Source organism: Gadus morhua, chromosome 10 (genome assembly GCF_902167405.1).
Source record: "Gadus morhua chromosome 10, gadMor3.0, whole genome shotgun sequence".
Taxonomy (NCBI): Eukaryota; Metazoa; Chordata; class Actinopteri; order Gadiformes; family Gadidae; genus Gadus; species Gadus morhua.
The window spans coordinates 1,494,053-1,512,145 of NC_044057.1; the positions used below are offsets into that span (position 1 = coordinate 1,494,053).

Below are 18,093 nucleotides of genomic sequence, written 5' to 3' on the forward strand. Positions count from 1 at the left end.
GAAGGTCTGATAAGACATTTAAAAATACCATCCACTGTGGACAACACAAGTGGGAGTGTCCAACCAGACTTATGATGGATGGCTCAATCCCACGCCCCCGCCTGTCGTGTGGTTAAACATAATTCTCCAGATTGAAGACCGCTCGGAGTAAGATACAGCGCACCCACAGTGTTAGCTGACAGTATTAGTTGACTAAGTGGGGGACAGGGAGACAGGGGACCATAGTTCCAGCTGAGGCACACGCTGTCACATGACCGACCCCCACCCCCCCCACCCCCCCCACAGGCATCTTGGCAGTGTCGCGGGCCAGAGAGGACCTAACAATAGGAGCTGCACAGGCAGAGGTGGGACTGGACTTAACGCAGCCTTTGTTAATGTACTGCCACACAGAGCCCACTGAGAACATCTGTGTGTGTGTGTCAGTACGTGTGTGTGTCTCACGCCTGAGCTGTGTGTGTGTGTCATCCATCTAACTTCTGCCTCTCTCTCTCTCTCTCTCTCTCTCTCTCTCTCTCTCTCTCTCTCTCTCTCTCTCTCTCTCTCTCTCTCTCTCTCTCTCTCTCTCTCTCTCTCTCTCTCTCTCTCTCTCTCTCTCTCTCTCTCTCTCTCTCTCTCTCTCTCTCTGCACCAATGGCTCCTTACAGCTCAACGGTTGGCTAACGAACTACAGAGAAAGAGGTTTCTTCCGGCAGAGAGAGGGTGTAAATGTAAAGTAGAAGAACTCAACATTCCCCCTCTGGGATTGCTAAATCTGCTCTGATACAACCAATGTAATTATCTAATCGTCATTGCGTTCCACATTGCTATGCTTCCTCCACAGTGAATGTCTTCACACCCGTCATGTTAATACGTCCCCCCCACCTGGTGGGGACGTGTGGTCCAACGACACCACCACTGAGAAGGTGCGCCAGGCTAACGCTCTCGGGACGGTTACCACCGTTATACGACATCACCAGCTGATTGATGCTTCAGCGCAACTGAGCCATGTATTGAATCCATATCCAATACCTGGTCACCTTCATGTACTTCATTCAGGCTCCTTGTAAACAGTGAGGCCTTCTCTTATTGGTTGGTCTGATGTTTTAATTCTTAGTTCCACCTGCTTGTGTGCTTCTTACTGCCGGTCCGAACGTCCATCGTGTCATGGACCTCAGTGCGTTGTTCTGTGGGTGCGCACGGGACCGACCAGGCCGTTGAACTGCCATCACACAGTGTGAGAGGAGGGTATGGCTCACCGTTGAGCATGGCGAAGGTCTTGAGGTCCTCGTAGGTCTTCATCTCCTCGCCGGGGCAGAGCGACACGCACAACGCCAAGGACTTGATCTTCCTCTGGACGATGTCGATGTTACAGGGGTCCAGGAAGAAGACGTATCTAGGGGGACGGCAGAGCAGACCAACGGCCATGATGAGAAAATCTGAAGCTTCAAGAAGATCATTATTATTATATTATTATACATCATTACATTATCATACGTCATTACTGCGCAGGTAGGGGTTAGACAGTGAACACAGAAACAGGTCATTAAGGAGCAGGTAGGGGTTTAGCATCTTGCCCTAGAGCGCCTTCAGGTTATTTGAGGACATTAGGGGTGGAACCTAGTACCTAAGTTATGACTGGCAGTCGAACACACTTACCACTAGACTATCTTAACACACTGGGAGATAATGAAGCTGTGGTCCACATCAGACCAAACCATTAGCTGGGCTGGTTCTATTTCTGCGGTGGGATTAATTGTTTCCTGCATTTCCTCTCTGACGAGTAACAACAGAACCCAGACTGGCGGTCATTACATTTAACTCTGTAGATGTGGATGATCTCTGGATCAAACAGGAAGGAAATGTCGAGGAAATGTATATAGGCATGCTTTCATAAAACATTTACTCAATGATTAAGGAGGGTCTGGGTTTTCTTCAGTACACAGGCACAGGCAAGCACACACACACACACACAAACACACACACAGACAAACACACATACAGAAAGTGAAGGGGGGGGTAGAGTATGAGCAGTGGTATGTGGTAACATTGAACAAAGAAAACTTTTTGATTCTTCGCAAGGCTCAGCGAGGAAGCTTTCATTGGTCTCAACAAAAGGAAAGACACAAGCACAACATTTCGCATTCAAAAACCAATACTCCCCCCTTCCACCCCCAGCAAGACCAGCCAAAGATATTAAGGAGAAAGGTCGGCATGCCAAAGGTGGGGAGCGAGCGTGTGACCAAGACACAACAACAAACACTATTGGAGAGCTGACCTACGTAGCCCCGGCCCCGGCCCCGGCCCCGCCCACTGTGTTATGACTCCAGGGGCCAGACAATCATTCCTTCATGGATAGATGATGATAAAATGCAGTGTGGAGAGAGAGAGAGAGAGAGAGAGAGAGAGAGAGAGAGAGAGAGAGAGAGAGAGAGAGAGAGAGAGAGAGAGAGAGAGAGAGAGAGAGAGAGACAGCGAGAGAGCGAGAGCGAGAGAGAGAGATGAGGCCATCATCCCAGGCACAGAGCCAACGGGGGGGGGGGGGGGGGGGGGCTTATAATGGAGGGCTTCATGGGAGGTCATCTGTCTGACACACTGTACAAGCAAAGGGGCCGGCCACACACCGACAACAAACACATAAACACACACAGTTGTCCTATGAGGTGTCCCATGGGCTACTAAGGGCAGTGTGCCGCATGAAGCCAGACACATGCAGACACTTGCATGTGTCGCAGGGGTGGTCACACTTAAATATACAGGACCCGGCCAGGTTCTGGACCAACAGGCCCGGAGACAAAGGTTCTGTACCTCCTGGCCAAACAAAGGTTCTGGACCTCCTGGCCCAGACACAAAGGTTCTGGACCTCCTGGCCAAACAAAGGTTCTGGACCTCCTGGCCAAACAAAGGTTCTGGACCTCCTGGCCCAGACACAAAGGTTCTGTACCTCCTGGCCAAACAAAGGTTCTGGACCAACAGGCCCAGAAACAAAGGTTCTGTACCTCCTGGCCCAGAAACAAAGGTTCTGTACCTCCTGGCCAAACAAAGTTTGATCCCTAGTGTGGGCCACTACACACATACATAATCACACCACAAAAACAGCATCTTTATGTATGCACATACATATTATTTTGATTTGTATATGATATAGGTTTGAGTTTGGATTTTATTTGTTCTTGTAAAATAATAATAATAATAATAAATGGGTTTAGCACAAGAGAACAACAAATTAAGAAACTGAGATTTTGATTAAATCTTCAGCCAAAGGATTTTTTAAGGCATCTATGTGTCTCTCCATGGTCTCTGTGTTTGGTTTCTGTGTGGCTGTAGATTAGATATTGCCTCGGACATTGCACCAGTTCTGTCACAACAGAACTCAGTTTGTGTTGAATTGGAACAGCCTCGGTTATTATTCCTCATGGTCCAATCTGATCTGTAATGGGGTTTTAACCATCTGTATCCTGAGGCATATGTCAAATTAAATTGAAATTATAGTTAAGGAGGAGAGTACTACACTTTTGTTTATGATTCGATTGTGAGCTTGCCCTGATAAATAGAGGTTTATATTGCTGCCATATAAAAAAATAAACTATAAATGACTCAAATGACTGAGATCTCAGTGACGGTCATGGTGGCTTTGAAGTAGGGCCAAGATAAAACAAGAGTTTGTCAGTGTTCCAAGAAAATATAATCTGTGGATCCTAAAGCCAATCTCCTGCAGAGGGCGGAGAGCGAGAGACAGAGAAGCAGACAGACGGACAGATCAACGGACAGAGAAAGAGAGAGAGAGCGAGAGACAGACAGGCAGACAGACGGACAGATCAACAGATCGAGAGAGAGAGACCAAGAGACAGAGATGCAGACAGACGGACAGATCAACAGACCGAGAGAGAGAGAGAGAGAGAGAGAGAGAGAGAGAGAGAGAGAGAGAGAGAGAGAGAGAGAGAGAGAGAGAGAGAGAGAGAGAGAGAGAGAGAGAGAGAGAGAGAGAGAGAGAGAGACAGACAGACAGACAGACAGACAGACAGACAGACAGACAGACAGACAGACAGACAGACAGACAGACAGACAGACAGACAGACAGATCAACGGACAGAGTAGGGGAGAGAGATAAAGAGACACAGATGCAGACAGACGGACACATTAACAGACCGAGAGGGTGAGAGAGCGAGAGACAGACGGACAGATCAACAGACAGTGAGAGAGCGAGATGCAGACAGACAGGCAGATCAACAGACCGAGGGACAGAGATGCAGACAGACAGGCAGATCAACAGACCGAGAGACAGAGATGCAGACAGACGGACAGATCAACGGACCGACAGAGAGAGTGCGAGAGTCGCCGAACGCACCAGAGGCATAGAAAGAGACAGAAAGAAAGAGCAAGGAAAAGAGGGAGAGAGAGACCGACACACAGAGAGAGAAAGTGAGGAGGAGGTATGAACGACAGCTGTATGGACTCTAATTGAACCCCAGACAGCTGCTGCTTCAGTAGGCTCCAGCGTGCGGCCCGATGCCACATCCTCTCCTGCCGATTACACCGCGCATGCGTTGCTGTATACGCAAGAGTGTTTGCATGTGCAAGAGTGAGCGTGCATGTATGGGCGGCTGTGAGGGTGCACGTACTGTGTGTGGGTGTGTGTGTGCGTGCGTCAGGGTGTGTTCGTGTAATAACAACAAAGTGGCCAATAGCAGCATCTCGACATGTGGTAATGTTCCCTAATGGCTGTTTAATGTGCTGATTAAGGACCGCTGGAGCATCTCCTCGCCCGCATCCAAAGACAAAGGAACACACACACCAACACGCGTGTGCGGTGCGGTAGTGGTCATTGTGTCGCAAACGATGCCATGCCATGGATGGCATGAGGCCACGGGCTTCATCCCCGGTAATGGTTGCTGTTGCTGCTGCTTGTGGGAGTTTTCAGCAAGGCCCAGGGAGGAGTCAAAAGCAGGTAATGGAATTCAACGCGAGTCCGCTGGTGTTCAGCGAGTGTGGGCCGGGCTGCAGACAGGGAGCCGAACGGCGGGACCGCCCCGAGCTAGATCGGTATCCGTTCGAGCCGCATGCTCAGCATGTGACCACCTCCACGCCCCCACACACACACACACACACACACACACACACACACACACACACACACACACACACACACACACACACACACACACACACACACACACACACACACACACACAGTAACGATCATGGAGTTGAATGACTGATTGGTTGAATCATCATTGCGACAACCAAAGACTTATTACAGCTCAAAGCAAATCAACCTATTTGCCTTAGTTGAAAAGTACCGGGTTCAATCCCCAATGTCTGTAAGCATGCCTGAGAAAAGGCTAGATACCCTAACCCCTGCTACCTAATGACCTAGAAGGTCACATACATGACACTCTGAATAAAAACACAAAAGTGTATTTTAAACAAATATATTAAAATTACCTACACGATATAACTAAAGATATGGGTACGTAGGAGAATGAGGATGTTTCTTTTTAAATAGAGTGAATTTATCAATCGACAATATTCCAAAGTAACTGTAATTAATTTGAAAACGTGCAAAACATTCTACCACACACACACACACACACACACACACACACACACACACACACACACACACTTGAATCTCCATCCAACATAGCAATACTTAGCTGACCACTTCGTTGGTTTGCTGCGTACTTATAGTTAATGATAGTGAACAGATGTTTTCTGAAGGCGGAGTCCAGAGTTGCTCTGCGGCATTCAATCAGTCACAGGTGGAAGCCTCACAAACTTTGATATTTAGACTACATGCTTGTTATGCAGTTGTGGTTAATATTTGCCAACTTGATTGTGTTTAGCCCACCTATCCTTTGTATCAACATTAGAAACATTTCGGAAATAATTGTTTGTTTGGAAAAAATGTTCCACACACAGCATAGGCACTATCTATGCCAGGGATGGGCAACTTTCATGACAAAGAGGGCCACATTTTTCATCGTCACCATCAGAGGGCCACATGACTGCGCACTTCAAGCTGAGAGAAGCTACAACATTTTTTATTTGGTAGATATGATTTCCTGTATTCTGGTGCATTTTGGGGATGGCCACTACCTAAAAAATCTTCCAGATTCATAACCTATGTACGGTATGTTAATTGAACAAACATACATTATTTCATGTTTTCCATGCTCAAACAGACACATGAATGGTTAATATTTTTATCAGTGCAAAGGGCTCACATACATCATCATTCAATGATGTCTCAAAACTGAAAAACATCGGCCCAACATTAAGTGCAACAACTCAATGAACTCAAACCCAACAAGCATGATATACATTGCAGTTGTAGCAGTTGTAGTAGTTGTAGTAGTGACTCAAGTGGAAATCTTTCATGACTGATATCGTTTCTAAGCAAACTAGACACATGGGTTTGCCTTTGAATTCGATGAACAGATACTCTGCTTCTCATCTTTCTTGACCGAGTTTTCTGTAACTCGATCAAGTTTTTTTAAAAGTTTTTTATTAAATTAAAAATCTATATAAATACTGTATGTGTGGGCCTGACTGAGTGAGGATGCGGGCCGTATGCAGCCCGCAGGTCGCCAGTTGCCCATCCCTGATCTATGCAATACAATACACGTGCTGCAAATGGTTGATACGTTTATGGAAAAAAGAGAATTCAAACAATGATTTGGTGAGAAATTTGCTTTGCCCACACTATTCTCTGAGATATGGATAAATATATACTTTTTCCCCCAATGCTGTGCAAGAGTCAAATGGCTGAGTGGTTAGAGCACTCGCCCTGATAGTAACAGGTTTGGATGTTTGTTTTCCACCGGTTCAAGCCCTGCCAGATGTTTGTTTCCTCAGTGCTAATGATCGATTTGTGATGTTTGAAGTCTGTCGATCTCTTAACACTACCTAGGCTGTGTATTTCCCTCCTCCTTTTGACAGGGGGGCAGTATATTGTGTTGTTGCTGCAGTGGATGCATGTTTCTTGATACAGGCCTAGCCTATTATTATTTTTTTTTTTAATTGTAGGCTATCACTGAATACACTTGTAAAAGTAACAGAGTAAAAGTACAAAAGTCACTTGTAAAAGTAACAGAGTTGTTACTTTTTTTATATATATATTTGTAAGTCATCAAATTCCAGAGATGATTCACTCCCTAACATTTGGAGGCGGAACTACACTAACTCGGAATGCTAATTGCATCAAAAAGACAAAGAAGACTGAAATCGGTCATGTGACCATGAATACATCCCTAGAGCCGTTGTAAATAATTTGCCTTTTTACAATGTGAGTAACAGGACCCAGCCAGAATATGTTGTCGGGAAAAAGTCGGGAAGCATTACCTAACCTAGTGCTATGAAGTTGAATAACTTCGGAGCTTCATATGTAGGTGAAATAGTTCTGGGAAACACTTTCCTATTAACTGTTGAGTCCCAAGAGGTAGGTTGCTAAGGAAGTTAGCAACTATGCTTTAGGGAACCGTAGTTGGGAAACAAGCTCCTTACTTACTTTTCTCGTTGGTGTCGTTGGAGTAAAAAAACACCAAGTAAAGAAACTGTGTCCTCTAGGGACCAATGAGGAAGCAGATATATCTAGTAGCTAGCTTAGCCCAAAGGTTCTGAATACCATGTAGTAGGGCCAGGGCCGTCGTAAAGGGGTGAAAAGTGATGACGATTCTAGGGGCCCACAGCCCAGGGGGGGCCCATTGCAATAAAATAATAATAAAGTAAAAAAATAATAATAAAAAAAAAAAAGTAACTACCAGCCCATAGTACTAGGCCCCCCCCCCTATCGTGATTACGATTATTGGGTCAAAGGATCTCCAAACTAATAAAATATAGTTTAAACTATATTCATTTTATTCATTAAATGTTTTAGAGAAATTGCAGAACAGCTGGATACTTATTTGGACATTATTTTCGATTTTCTATCCCTCCACATTTTTGGGAAAAAAATGCTTAATAAATGCACAATGATTTCAAACTCAAAAATAATCGTTTGTAAAATCGTGATTGCAATATTGACCAAAATAATCGTGATTATGTTTCTTCCATGATCCCGTAGCCCTAACGTGGGCGTTCTTAAGTGAGATGGCCGAGCCCCTGCATGCCCAGTGAAAGAACCCCCTCTAAAAGCATGCTGCCTGATGGACGGGGATGGTTTACTGGGGGCCCTGTTCTGGCTGTCCACCTGAAGGGCCCGGGGGCGGTCTAGGAGCATAAGGGCCTGCTGGCTGTGCTCTCCATTGAGCTGGATACACAAACTCTACGTCGGGGAGCTAAAAACACCACCACCACCACCACCACCACCACCAAGGTCATGACAGTAGGGAGGGAGGGGGTTTCACACCTTCATATGGACCCTGGGGGGGGAGACAGAACCCGACCCCACTGTCCTGACCAAGGTCGGTCCAGTCCAGAGCGGAGAGGGAGAGATGGACGGACAGACGGACAGCAGGCGACCCTATCAGTACACAGCATCGAGGAACTGTTATAAACTGTTATAAACTGTTATAAACCATATGGATGGATGCAGAAACAATTCAATTCATTTTGAGTTACATTATATATAGTATATTATATGTTATTATATATATGTTATGAAATGACAATAAAGTTGTCGTATTTTCTGACAATTAAATAACCATTTACCATTCATTAAGTAGTGTAGCAAACACCTTTGTCCAAAGTGATCTAATTCACATCATCCCATTCACACCATCAAGGAGCATCGTGGGATCCAACCCGGAACCCTTGCCACTAGCTTAACCGGCATCTACTTGGTTATATAAAAAAACTATTGTTGCTCATTATCCTATTGTTGACTGCCTTGATTTCAGCTTTATCGTAGGTCTCTGTTTTAGAGTGACTGGCCCTTTAAAACACCTTCACCATCTTTCGACAGCTGAAGGGGATTATGGGAAATGGTGTTTGGACAGTTGGCTCCGATTCCTCCCAACATCAGCACATCAGAAGCCATCTGCTCCACGTTGGAACCAGCTGGCCGAAAACTAGAACAACACAATCCTTCAGACGAATCGAGAACAACAGGACAACTGCATGAAAAATAAATGATAGTACAAGAGGTCTGAAAAACGACAAAAAACGCGGAAGAGAGCGAGAGAGGAAAGAGTAAAATAAAACAAAAAAGGGGGCACGGCTAAAGAAGGAGGTCATGGGAAGTAGAGCGGAAAATAAAACCGCGGGACAGGACAGGACAGGAGAAGAGAGATAGAGGGACTGGTGGAGAGATAGAGGGACTGGTGGAGAGAGAGAGAGAGAGAGAGAGAGAGACAGAGAGACAGAGAGACAGACAGACAGACAGACAGACAGACAGACAGACAGACAGACAGACAGACAGACAGACAGACAGACAGACAGACAGACAGACAGACAGACAGACAGACAGACAGACAGACAGACAGACAGAGAGAGAGAGAGAGAGAGAGAGAGAGAGAGAGAGAGAGAGAGAGAGAGAGAGAGAGAGAGAGAGAGAGAGAGAGAGAGAGAGAGAGAGAGCGAGCCCCAGTGAGATGGTGACCCAGATGTGTCTGGCCGTTGGATGTCAGGTGACGCTGTACACAGGCAGCATCTGGCTGCCAGTTACCGGCAAACCGTCCCCCCCTACCACCTCTTCGTCTTGTGCCTCAAGCTCCCCCTCCCCATTCTCCCTCGATGCATTCAGGAGGACGCCCCTGTTGTTCTCCAACCTCAACCCTCCCTCAACCTGGAGCGCGTCTCGCCTCCGTCCCCCACCCGCTCTCCATCCTACCGCCGGATTAAAACGTAATCTAATGTGAATCCTAAACGTGGGGAGGAGGAGGAGGAGGAGGAGGAGGAGGAGGAGGAGGAGGAGGAGGAGGAGGAGGGGTGCTGGAGTGCTCAAGGTGAGCCAGCACTCTGTCCTCTCACTGGGAGCTACAGAGAGATCCCCTCTGCTAAAATACCCCTCTGCCGGTCTCTGGCTCCCGTTCCTCCTCGCCTGACCTCCCTCTTCCCTCTCATCTATCACCGGGCGATCCAGAGGAGGTACCGTGCCCCTTTTTACCAACCTTGCTGATTCACTGCAGGACCCAGTAAGCTTAGAGCAGGGGCGGAGCCAGCACAAAGAACACTGAGAAATAAAAGATGAATGGATGAATAGATGATCACATAGACGTCTCTCAATATGGTGCTTCTTAAAATGAGGTACGTCAGGACCCGCAGTGTACAGCGAACAATGCCAATTTTCCACCGAGCACGCAGTTTTTGTTCTGCTCTACCAACAGAGGTGGTCATGGCTAAACCGACTCATTTGAATCGACTTCTCCAGTCACCTCCCAGCATAGCCATGCACCACCATCTTGGATCTTCTTCTCACACGCCAGCTTGTGGAGCTGCCTTCACACTATTCCTGTGAAACCATCACAGCTGAAACTAAATCCTTCTACGACGTACCGCAGCCACATTCGGTCGCTTGAAAGAAACTGGCTGTGTTTTATGTTTTACATCCTTGAAACACAGCTCGTCCAGAGACCGGACAAGAGTAGAATCCACTCAGATATGAAAAAAATCGTAAGAATGTATAGACCGTTTGACTCCTAAGCCTATGCCTTTTAACTTCCTCCCACACTGTACTCACTGGAACCAAAACAACGCCAAAATCAAGGCACTTGCGTCAAGCGCGACCAACAATAAAAGCGGTTAACAGAACGTAGACATACTGCCGGTCTCGGTGGTCAAGTCCGCTCAGTCGGACCCCCTCGATGGGCTCGTTGCGCTGTCCGCACGTGTTGCCGTAGCTGTCGTAGCCGAAGACCAAGCGTGCCGCGCCCCCCGTGACGATAGTGTAGCTGCAGATACAGCCCTGGAGCAGACGGACCACAGACACACAACATGTTAGCATCACAGAAACACAACATGTTAGCATCACAGAAACACAACATGTTAGCATCACAGAAACACAACATGATAGCATCAAAGAAGCTACAGTAGAAAAGGGGCCAGACAACACCGGCAAATTAACAGAAATAGATTGATGCGATCTGTCCTTGTAATCATAAATGAATTTTAGAATATAATAGAAAAAGGTTGGTTCAAACCGTTGACCATATTTGCAATCATCACTGCACAAAATAAAATTGGTAAATATAACGTTGATTAGCGGCGATACGCTGATTATGCCCTTGCTCCTTGTGAATTATACTCATCTGAATAAAGATTGAATGACTAGTTTTGAAAAAATATTACCTTTAAAAAAGCATATATGTAAGCCAATGTTTTTTTTTGCAACAGATGAAAACCACAGGAAAGATCTAGCGTCATAGCAATATGACGTGGCCTGTTTTGATGGCGATCTGGTGTCTTTGTAATTACTAACTTCCACAGAATAACTGACTGTTGATAATATAACGAAGGTTTGCTGTAAAGGTTCTTGTATACTAAATTTTAAGTAACAACACAACGCTACCCTTTTTAGCTGGTGGGTTGGATAAGTCGCCTTATCTGTCCTGTGGGTCTGACATTTCACCAGCAGTCTTTATTCAAAGTATGTCTGAATGATTTAGCAGAAATACATTACTACCAAACTCCTAGATCCAGGCTGACTTTATATTTAGAGGACAATAGCAGATGTCCCATCAGGTGTGTGTGTGTGTGTGTGTGTGTGTGTGTGTGTGTGTGTGTGTGTGTGTGTGTGTGTGTGTGTGTGTGTGTGTGTGTGTGTGTGTGTGTGTGTGTGTGTGTGTGTGTGTGTGTGTGTGTGATCTCTGAGAGGACAGTGGAAGAGCTTTCGTCTCGATTCTCATTCATCTTTTAAATCCTGGAGTTCTTCAGAACCTGAAACAGTGCTGCACTCCTGCCCAACCGCAGTGTCAATACTGTACCCCTGCCTAGGCTATGGTTCATTCATTCAGAATATTTTTTATTATCTTTAGGATAACAACAGTTTTGTTATTTACCGTTGCTTTAGCTTTTAATCAAATATTTAATTAATTAATTAATTATTTCTTTAATTTATAAAAACCTTGTAGAGTCACAATGCAAGTATTTATTTAGCAAATTAAGTTTGGTTTACTTCTAAAATGTAAATTTACATATGCCTCTAATGGATTTGAATATTGGCTTTTGATTGACAACAATCTAGAGATGGGAAGGGAACAAAAACATTTAAATTGAAAGTGTAAAAGATAAGTGACATTGTGTAAAGTGACAGGAGATGAGTGATGAGTTAGTACAGGGGCAACAAAGCCTGCTGTTGTTAGGTTAACAACAGCTACAACAGCTACAGCCACACACAGCATGTACAGTCTGATTAGTTACACTAGGGTGGTGAGTAGAGGAAGTGATTCACATCCATTAGCGAGAAAACCCAAACATCGACACCCTGTGTTTACACACAAGATATTCATAAACATGCATAGTGGGAAAAACATTATCTTATACCCCAGTTAAGGCATAAGAATAAAGTAGAAAAAAAATAAAGTAGGTTCCTTTGTTCATAGTTAGGCCTAGTATGTCTAAAAGCGAATACACAAAATGGCCAAACAAAAGACTGTTGCAGACCTATATGTTATTGTGTAGCAGCCTATGTACTGTTTGAGGCCTATAGATAAGTTACCTATTTATAAGCCTTTCCCAATCAAGCGGACAAAAAGAGAAAACATCATTATCTGCCTAATTCATTTATAACCATAAACGTGAACGAGCAACCTGGGTCAAATGAATCGATTAATCAAGGCCTTTCAGAGGGAAACATCGGCTTCACACAGACGCACACGCGCGCACACACACACGCACACGGTCCCCACTCACCATGCCCACGCAGAACACCGTGAAGAGAAGGAACCACGGCAGATCCGTGCAACTGCGGTCCTCCAGTGGTCTCCATTCTCTCCGTGTCCTCTGGAAGACACAACAACACAGTGACCCCTCTCCCTCAGCACCGCGGGCAGGTAGAAGACGGTGTGGACACCTTATTACGACCAAAACGGCCTATGGGGTGAACTGTACACGGGACAATTCGGTTTTAAATCCGCTATCACCCATTCTAAGAAACGTGTCTTTTATTTGTTTCGCCTTAGATCAAAGGGTTAGTTGTCAACATGGCAACAACAAAAAATATGTATGTGGGACATCGGTCCCCCAAGCCATTGTAGGTTAGGCTTATGGTCATCATTGGCATGACAAAACCTCCAACATCCGCTGAGCCACGGCGAATGTTTGTTTACCATACAGGATCTAGCGGACGGGCTATTTCTAGTCATGGAAAGCTGCACGCAATGGGGTTTAGGAGATCTCGTCTCCAACGGCGCTCTATCCTGCGATCGCAAAAACACACAAAGAGCTCCAGATACACGGCGCGTATGTAGACACGTAAGGCGTGATTAACCGGCCCATTACCACCAGTATTAACCATTCGATCCCCATTCCTCTAATTGGATTATGACTGGTTATATTCCAGGCGGCTAATCTCCACGCATTGCTATTTATTGTTAACGGGTTAAATCGGTGCCACACACACACACACACACACACACACACACACACACACACACACACACACACACACACACACACACACACACACACACACACACACACACACACACTTAAGGCTGCATTTCCGTACGGTGTCGAGGGGAGACAACACTTGGACAAGGGCATGGAGGAAGAGGAGGAGATCCGTGTCTTACCTCAGCGCTACCGCAGCATCCCATTGCAGTCAGGGTTAGGTTTGCGGGGAGCTAAAAGCTAGAGCACACGAAACAATAACCCAAACTTGCAGGGGAGTTGACGGGAGCCTAAACGTTTGCCCTGCATGAATTGCGCAGCGCCAAAAGCGGTAGCGGCTTTCTCAAGGCCAATTCCGCGCCCGTTAGGCCGAAACGAGCAGATCCCGTCCAGAGCGCATGCTGTGTCCCACCTTGCTCCGAGCAGGTATGGAGCGGATTAATAGTTTAGGATTTGTCGCACCACCACACTTCCTGGTGGATTGTGCAGGTGCAGCCGGAAAAGGGATGTAGCATCCATTCATCTCATTGAGCATGCGCAGAAGCCGCGGCGAGATAACGGGATGATGGTGGGACGTCGGTGTCTGCGACCAATAGACCTCTCTCTGTGTTTCCCATGGTTCATCCCCGTTCACAAGTGGTCGAAACCTTCTTGTACTCAGAAAGGATTCAAATAAAAAAATAACTAACCAACTCTAAACAAGTAGTCCCGCAATCGACCAAGTGATTACTACATATTCTAGCTTGTTATAGGTCTATAGCCATGCAATCATCTGTAAACGAAAGTAGTGACAATAAACGGCTTATCGATGTGGTTGAACTCACTCACAACACACTCTAATTTAGTTTATATTTAGAAATGTTCCTAGCTGAAATAATCTTAGAAAATAACATGAGGCAAGGGTCCTAAAAAATAACATGAGGCAAGGGGCCTGCAAGAGCCACTGTGTTATAAAACGGGCACACAACCGTTTGACAACCTTCTGGATACATTTATTAACAAACTAAGTAGTATAATTACACACACACGCACGCACGCGCACATACACACACGAACAACTACACACACACACACACACACACACACACACACACACACACACACACACACACACACACACACACACACACACACACACATAGTCCTACATACATTATAGAAAAAAACACAGTCAACCGTGACATTAGAAAAATGAAGACATTCGATGTACTAAGTTTTGACAGAAGTAAACAAAAATGCATGTGACTGCGACCATGGAGGCGTCTCTTACCCTCCTCCTAAACTCTTCTTGATGGGTTCCCGGTGGCAGTCTCTTGGGGTCCATCTTCTAGGTAGTGCCAACATTCTGTGAGGACCATAGCGATGCCACACAGATACCAGGCTTAAGGGAACACTGGCAGCCATTGTACTATTGTTTGCTGTACCAGGGGGGGAGAGTGTGCGCGTTGGTGAGTTACAGGCGCACACGCACACAAAAACCGAAGAGAGAAAGCTTGTTTGTGTGTCGCGAAATGTGTGAAAATAGTAGCCTATATGCCCACAAATATTAAATTCAAGAAAAAAGAATTGGAACGTGACAAACACGTCGATTATACCTACTTTAGAGCAAGGTTATAATTTTATTCCCAAATGACCTAACGGATGTATAGTAAATTAAGTTTGTCGTCATAGTATGAATAACGACACCCTTTCTATAGGTCTCTTGTGTATTTATTTGCAATGTAGCATGTGTCCACTAGATGTCAGTATTATATAGCTTTTGTTAAAAGCTAGATAAATCAAGACTGTACATTACAGTTTGGGTGGATACATTTTCTCTCAGCCTCTGCTTTAAATTATTCAATTTTTTCATGGTGTCCTGAAAATAGTTTTTGTGATCGCATATTCTGATTTTGACATCCAACTTAAATGGCAGGTCTGACAAAAGCCATAGGAGAGATGGCTACATCTTTCAGTGGTGGTTTGTGATGATATAACGTGTACCAAGGACACAGGTCAGAGCCATGTAATTATTCAGTGACCCTTATACGTTCTTACCGCTTTCCAGTCTCACGAGAGAATGCCGAGGTTTCAACAAGCTATAAAGGCTACATATTGCAGTTCATTTAGGATGACCTTCACTTTGTAAACTGTATGAAAATTTGTTATATTACATAAAGTGACAGAGATGTGAAAAAAATGACACACACCATTATTACATTGCTCCATAAGTCAATGAACTGAACTTATTGAAATGTATTCAAGCTTATCGCACCATTTATATCATTTTAATTAAACTCCACTGGACAGCTATTGGCATACTTCCCTGCCAACAAAACCTCAACACAATAATTTGCATAAAAATATTTTATTAATCAATACTCAAGGATGACTACTCAAAAACCCCAGTGGGGTAAATGAGAAATCCTAGGAGGTGTAAGAAGTAAAATATTTGGCATTAAAGACATGGCATACAGAAATAAAAGGCAAAAAGAAATGTACTGCAAAAATGTGTTGATACTTGATAAAAAAAAAGAATGCAAGTATGTTGCTGTATAGAGTTGTTGAGCTCTATATGCTACTTGGCTTACAGGGAAGATGCAGCATTTGAGCCAAGAGACTCCAGGGTCGGACATCTCAGAATGATGTATGGCAGGGGTGGGCCACATTTTGTCCAGAGGGCTTTACCGACCAATATCAATTTGACAAGTGCAACATATTGGACAACTGAATTGAAACAGTTCTGAAGCATGAAGACGACTTGAATTTGGTAAGAGATTCATTTATTAAGGCTGCCTTGTAAAATTATTCTGCCTCTCTCTAAGTGCAATCTGTTAAAAAAAAATACAATCACAATGCATTTCTACCTTTTCAAGTACTCCTCCTAGTCAAGGATTCTGTCATCGCAATCACCAACGCGAGTCAACTTGAGGCCTTCAGTCCAATCTAGATGTAGACAGCGCCCTCTGTTGGAATAGAGTCACATAGCAGGGCAGACTCAATAGTCGTTCGCGTTTACATAACAATCATTCTATATATTATTTAGGGGCCGATAGGATTCGTTTGAGGCCATAAGAATAAATTCTGATAAGCAATACTGTAGTTTAATTTGGTAAAAGCAACCTGGGGTTGAACTCCGGTCATTACATTTATTCATGCTTATTTTATAAACCTACCGGCGCAACTACAAAAAGTGCAGCATGATGAAATGCAGATTAGCTATAGCGATCAATTTGATTTAAAGCAAAAGCAGAAGTCAGTTTGTTTACTAATACCATTAATGTACTTATAAATGGTGTAATTTAGAAAAAAATGTGATCGACTTTTTTTAAAGTAGACTAGGGTTACGTAGGCCTATTTGAAGTTTCACTAGTTTGCCTTGGATGAAAGCTTCTGCTAAATGAGTTGATGGCATAGGGGGCAAATTTCATAGACGTTGGTATCAGTATCACTATGAAACAAGTCTGAAATATGAACGTTGAACAATACCAATTCCAATGGCATTTAAGAGTACAAATTGTAGCAAGTAAGCATTTGCTTAATCTGGAGGGGTTTTTTTTAAATGTTGCTTCCCTGTAAGGGGATAAACAGGCCCCAAAACGCTTGACAACTCCTGACTTGGAGGACCTTCCATTTATGATCAAAACCCAGTAACAACCAAGGACCTTCAATGGGCCACGAAAGGGCATTTCAATATCTTTACTAAGAAGTATGATTTGCTGGTTCGATGATGGAGCGATTAATCAAATGAAATAGTCACCTAAACTGTAGTCCTGACCCAACCACTGGTTTCTTACAGCAAACTATGGGTGCTAATCTGCACAAACAGAAAATGGACCCTCGTCTACACAGATGGGTCATGATCGGGGTCACTCGCAAGGGCCTTGCTCTTGCCCGCCGGTGGCGGAAAAGCACATTTCTTCTGCATGGTGTTCTTCTGGGCTCAGTCCCAGTGAGGCGAGACGTGATGACAACAGACGCCTCATCTCACGGTTGAAGGGCAGTGTGGCAAAAAAGGTCAGTCCAGAGGGTTTGGTGCCCGGAGTGGAGAAGGCAATGCACCTGAACTTGGACAACAGCTTGTGAAGAGAGAGAAGGCAAAATGGTTCGTGTCTGTGCCTTTCCTGGTTGCGGCACGAGAATGAGAATATCCAATCCAGAGACTTTTCACAGGCTACCTCTGCGGGAGTCTAATTTGAAGCAGTGGCTTGTTGTGTTGCAATTCCAATGCTGAAAGCTAAGGATTACCGTGTCTGTAGTTGACATTTTGATCCGGACGACTTCACAATTCCTGACAAAAGGACATCTTACCCTCCAAAACCGTTCGTGCCCTGCACAGCACGCACCCCCAGTTCTCGTTCAGGTGTACAGCCGTACACGTGACACATCGATCATCAATACTGAAGCTCTGTGTTCGCGAATCTACTAATCGAGCCTTAAAGACAAGATGGCGTCCACGGGTGAACTACTGATGGTATTGTGTGTATAAAATGTAATTTTTAATAAACAATCTGTACACTTAAAAAGTTATCAATGCCTCGATTTATATTTTAAGACCCATATTATGCTACCAAAGAAGTGTCGGGCTACCTTTAGCCTTTTAAGTGGTTTAAAAAAGCGATTTCGTTTTGACCATGACAAGATGCC

General features: G+C 44.7%; 1 protein-coding gene across 3 annotated transcripts in view; it reads right to left on the minus strand.

Moving 5' to 3' along the window:
• Window positions 1–14,806, minus strand: part of slc44a1b (solute carrier family 44 member 1b) — a 28,632-nt gene extending 13,826 nt beyond the window's left edge. For 2 of the 3 annotated variants that reach the window (XM_030367902.1, XM_030367900.1), the window contains exons 1-4: window positions 14,738–14,806; window positions 12,769–12,858; window positions 10,680–10,822; window positions 1,236–1,372 (exon numbers count right to left, since the gene is read on the minus strand). In XM_030367902.1, the coding sequence (XP_030223762.1) occupies window positions 1,236–1,372; window positions 10,680–10,822; window positions 12,769–12,858; window positions 14,738–14,791 (424 nt within the window). In that variant the 5' untranslated portion in view covers window positions 14,792–14,806. Of the gene's footprint in view, window positions 1–1,235; window positions 1,373–10,679; window positions 10,823–12,768; window positions 12,859–13,649; window positions 14,154–14,737 lie in introns of those variants that run through there. The other variant, XM_030367901.1, reaches the window with a different exon arrangement.
• Between the last annotated feature and the right edge of the window lie 3,287 nt (window positions 14,807–18,093).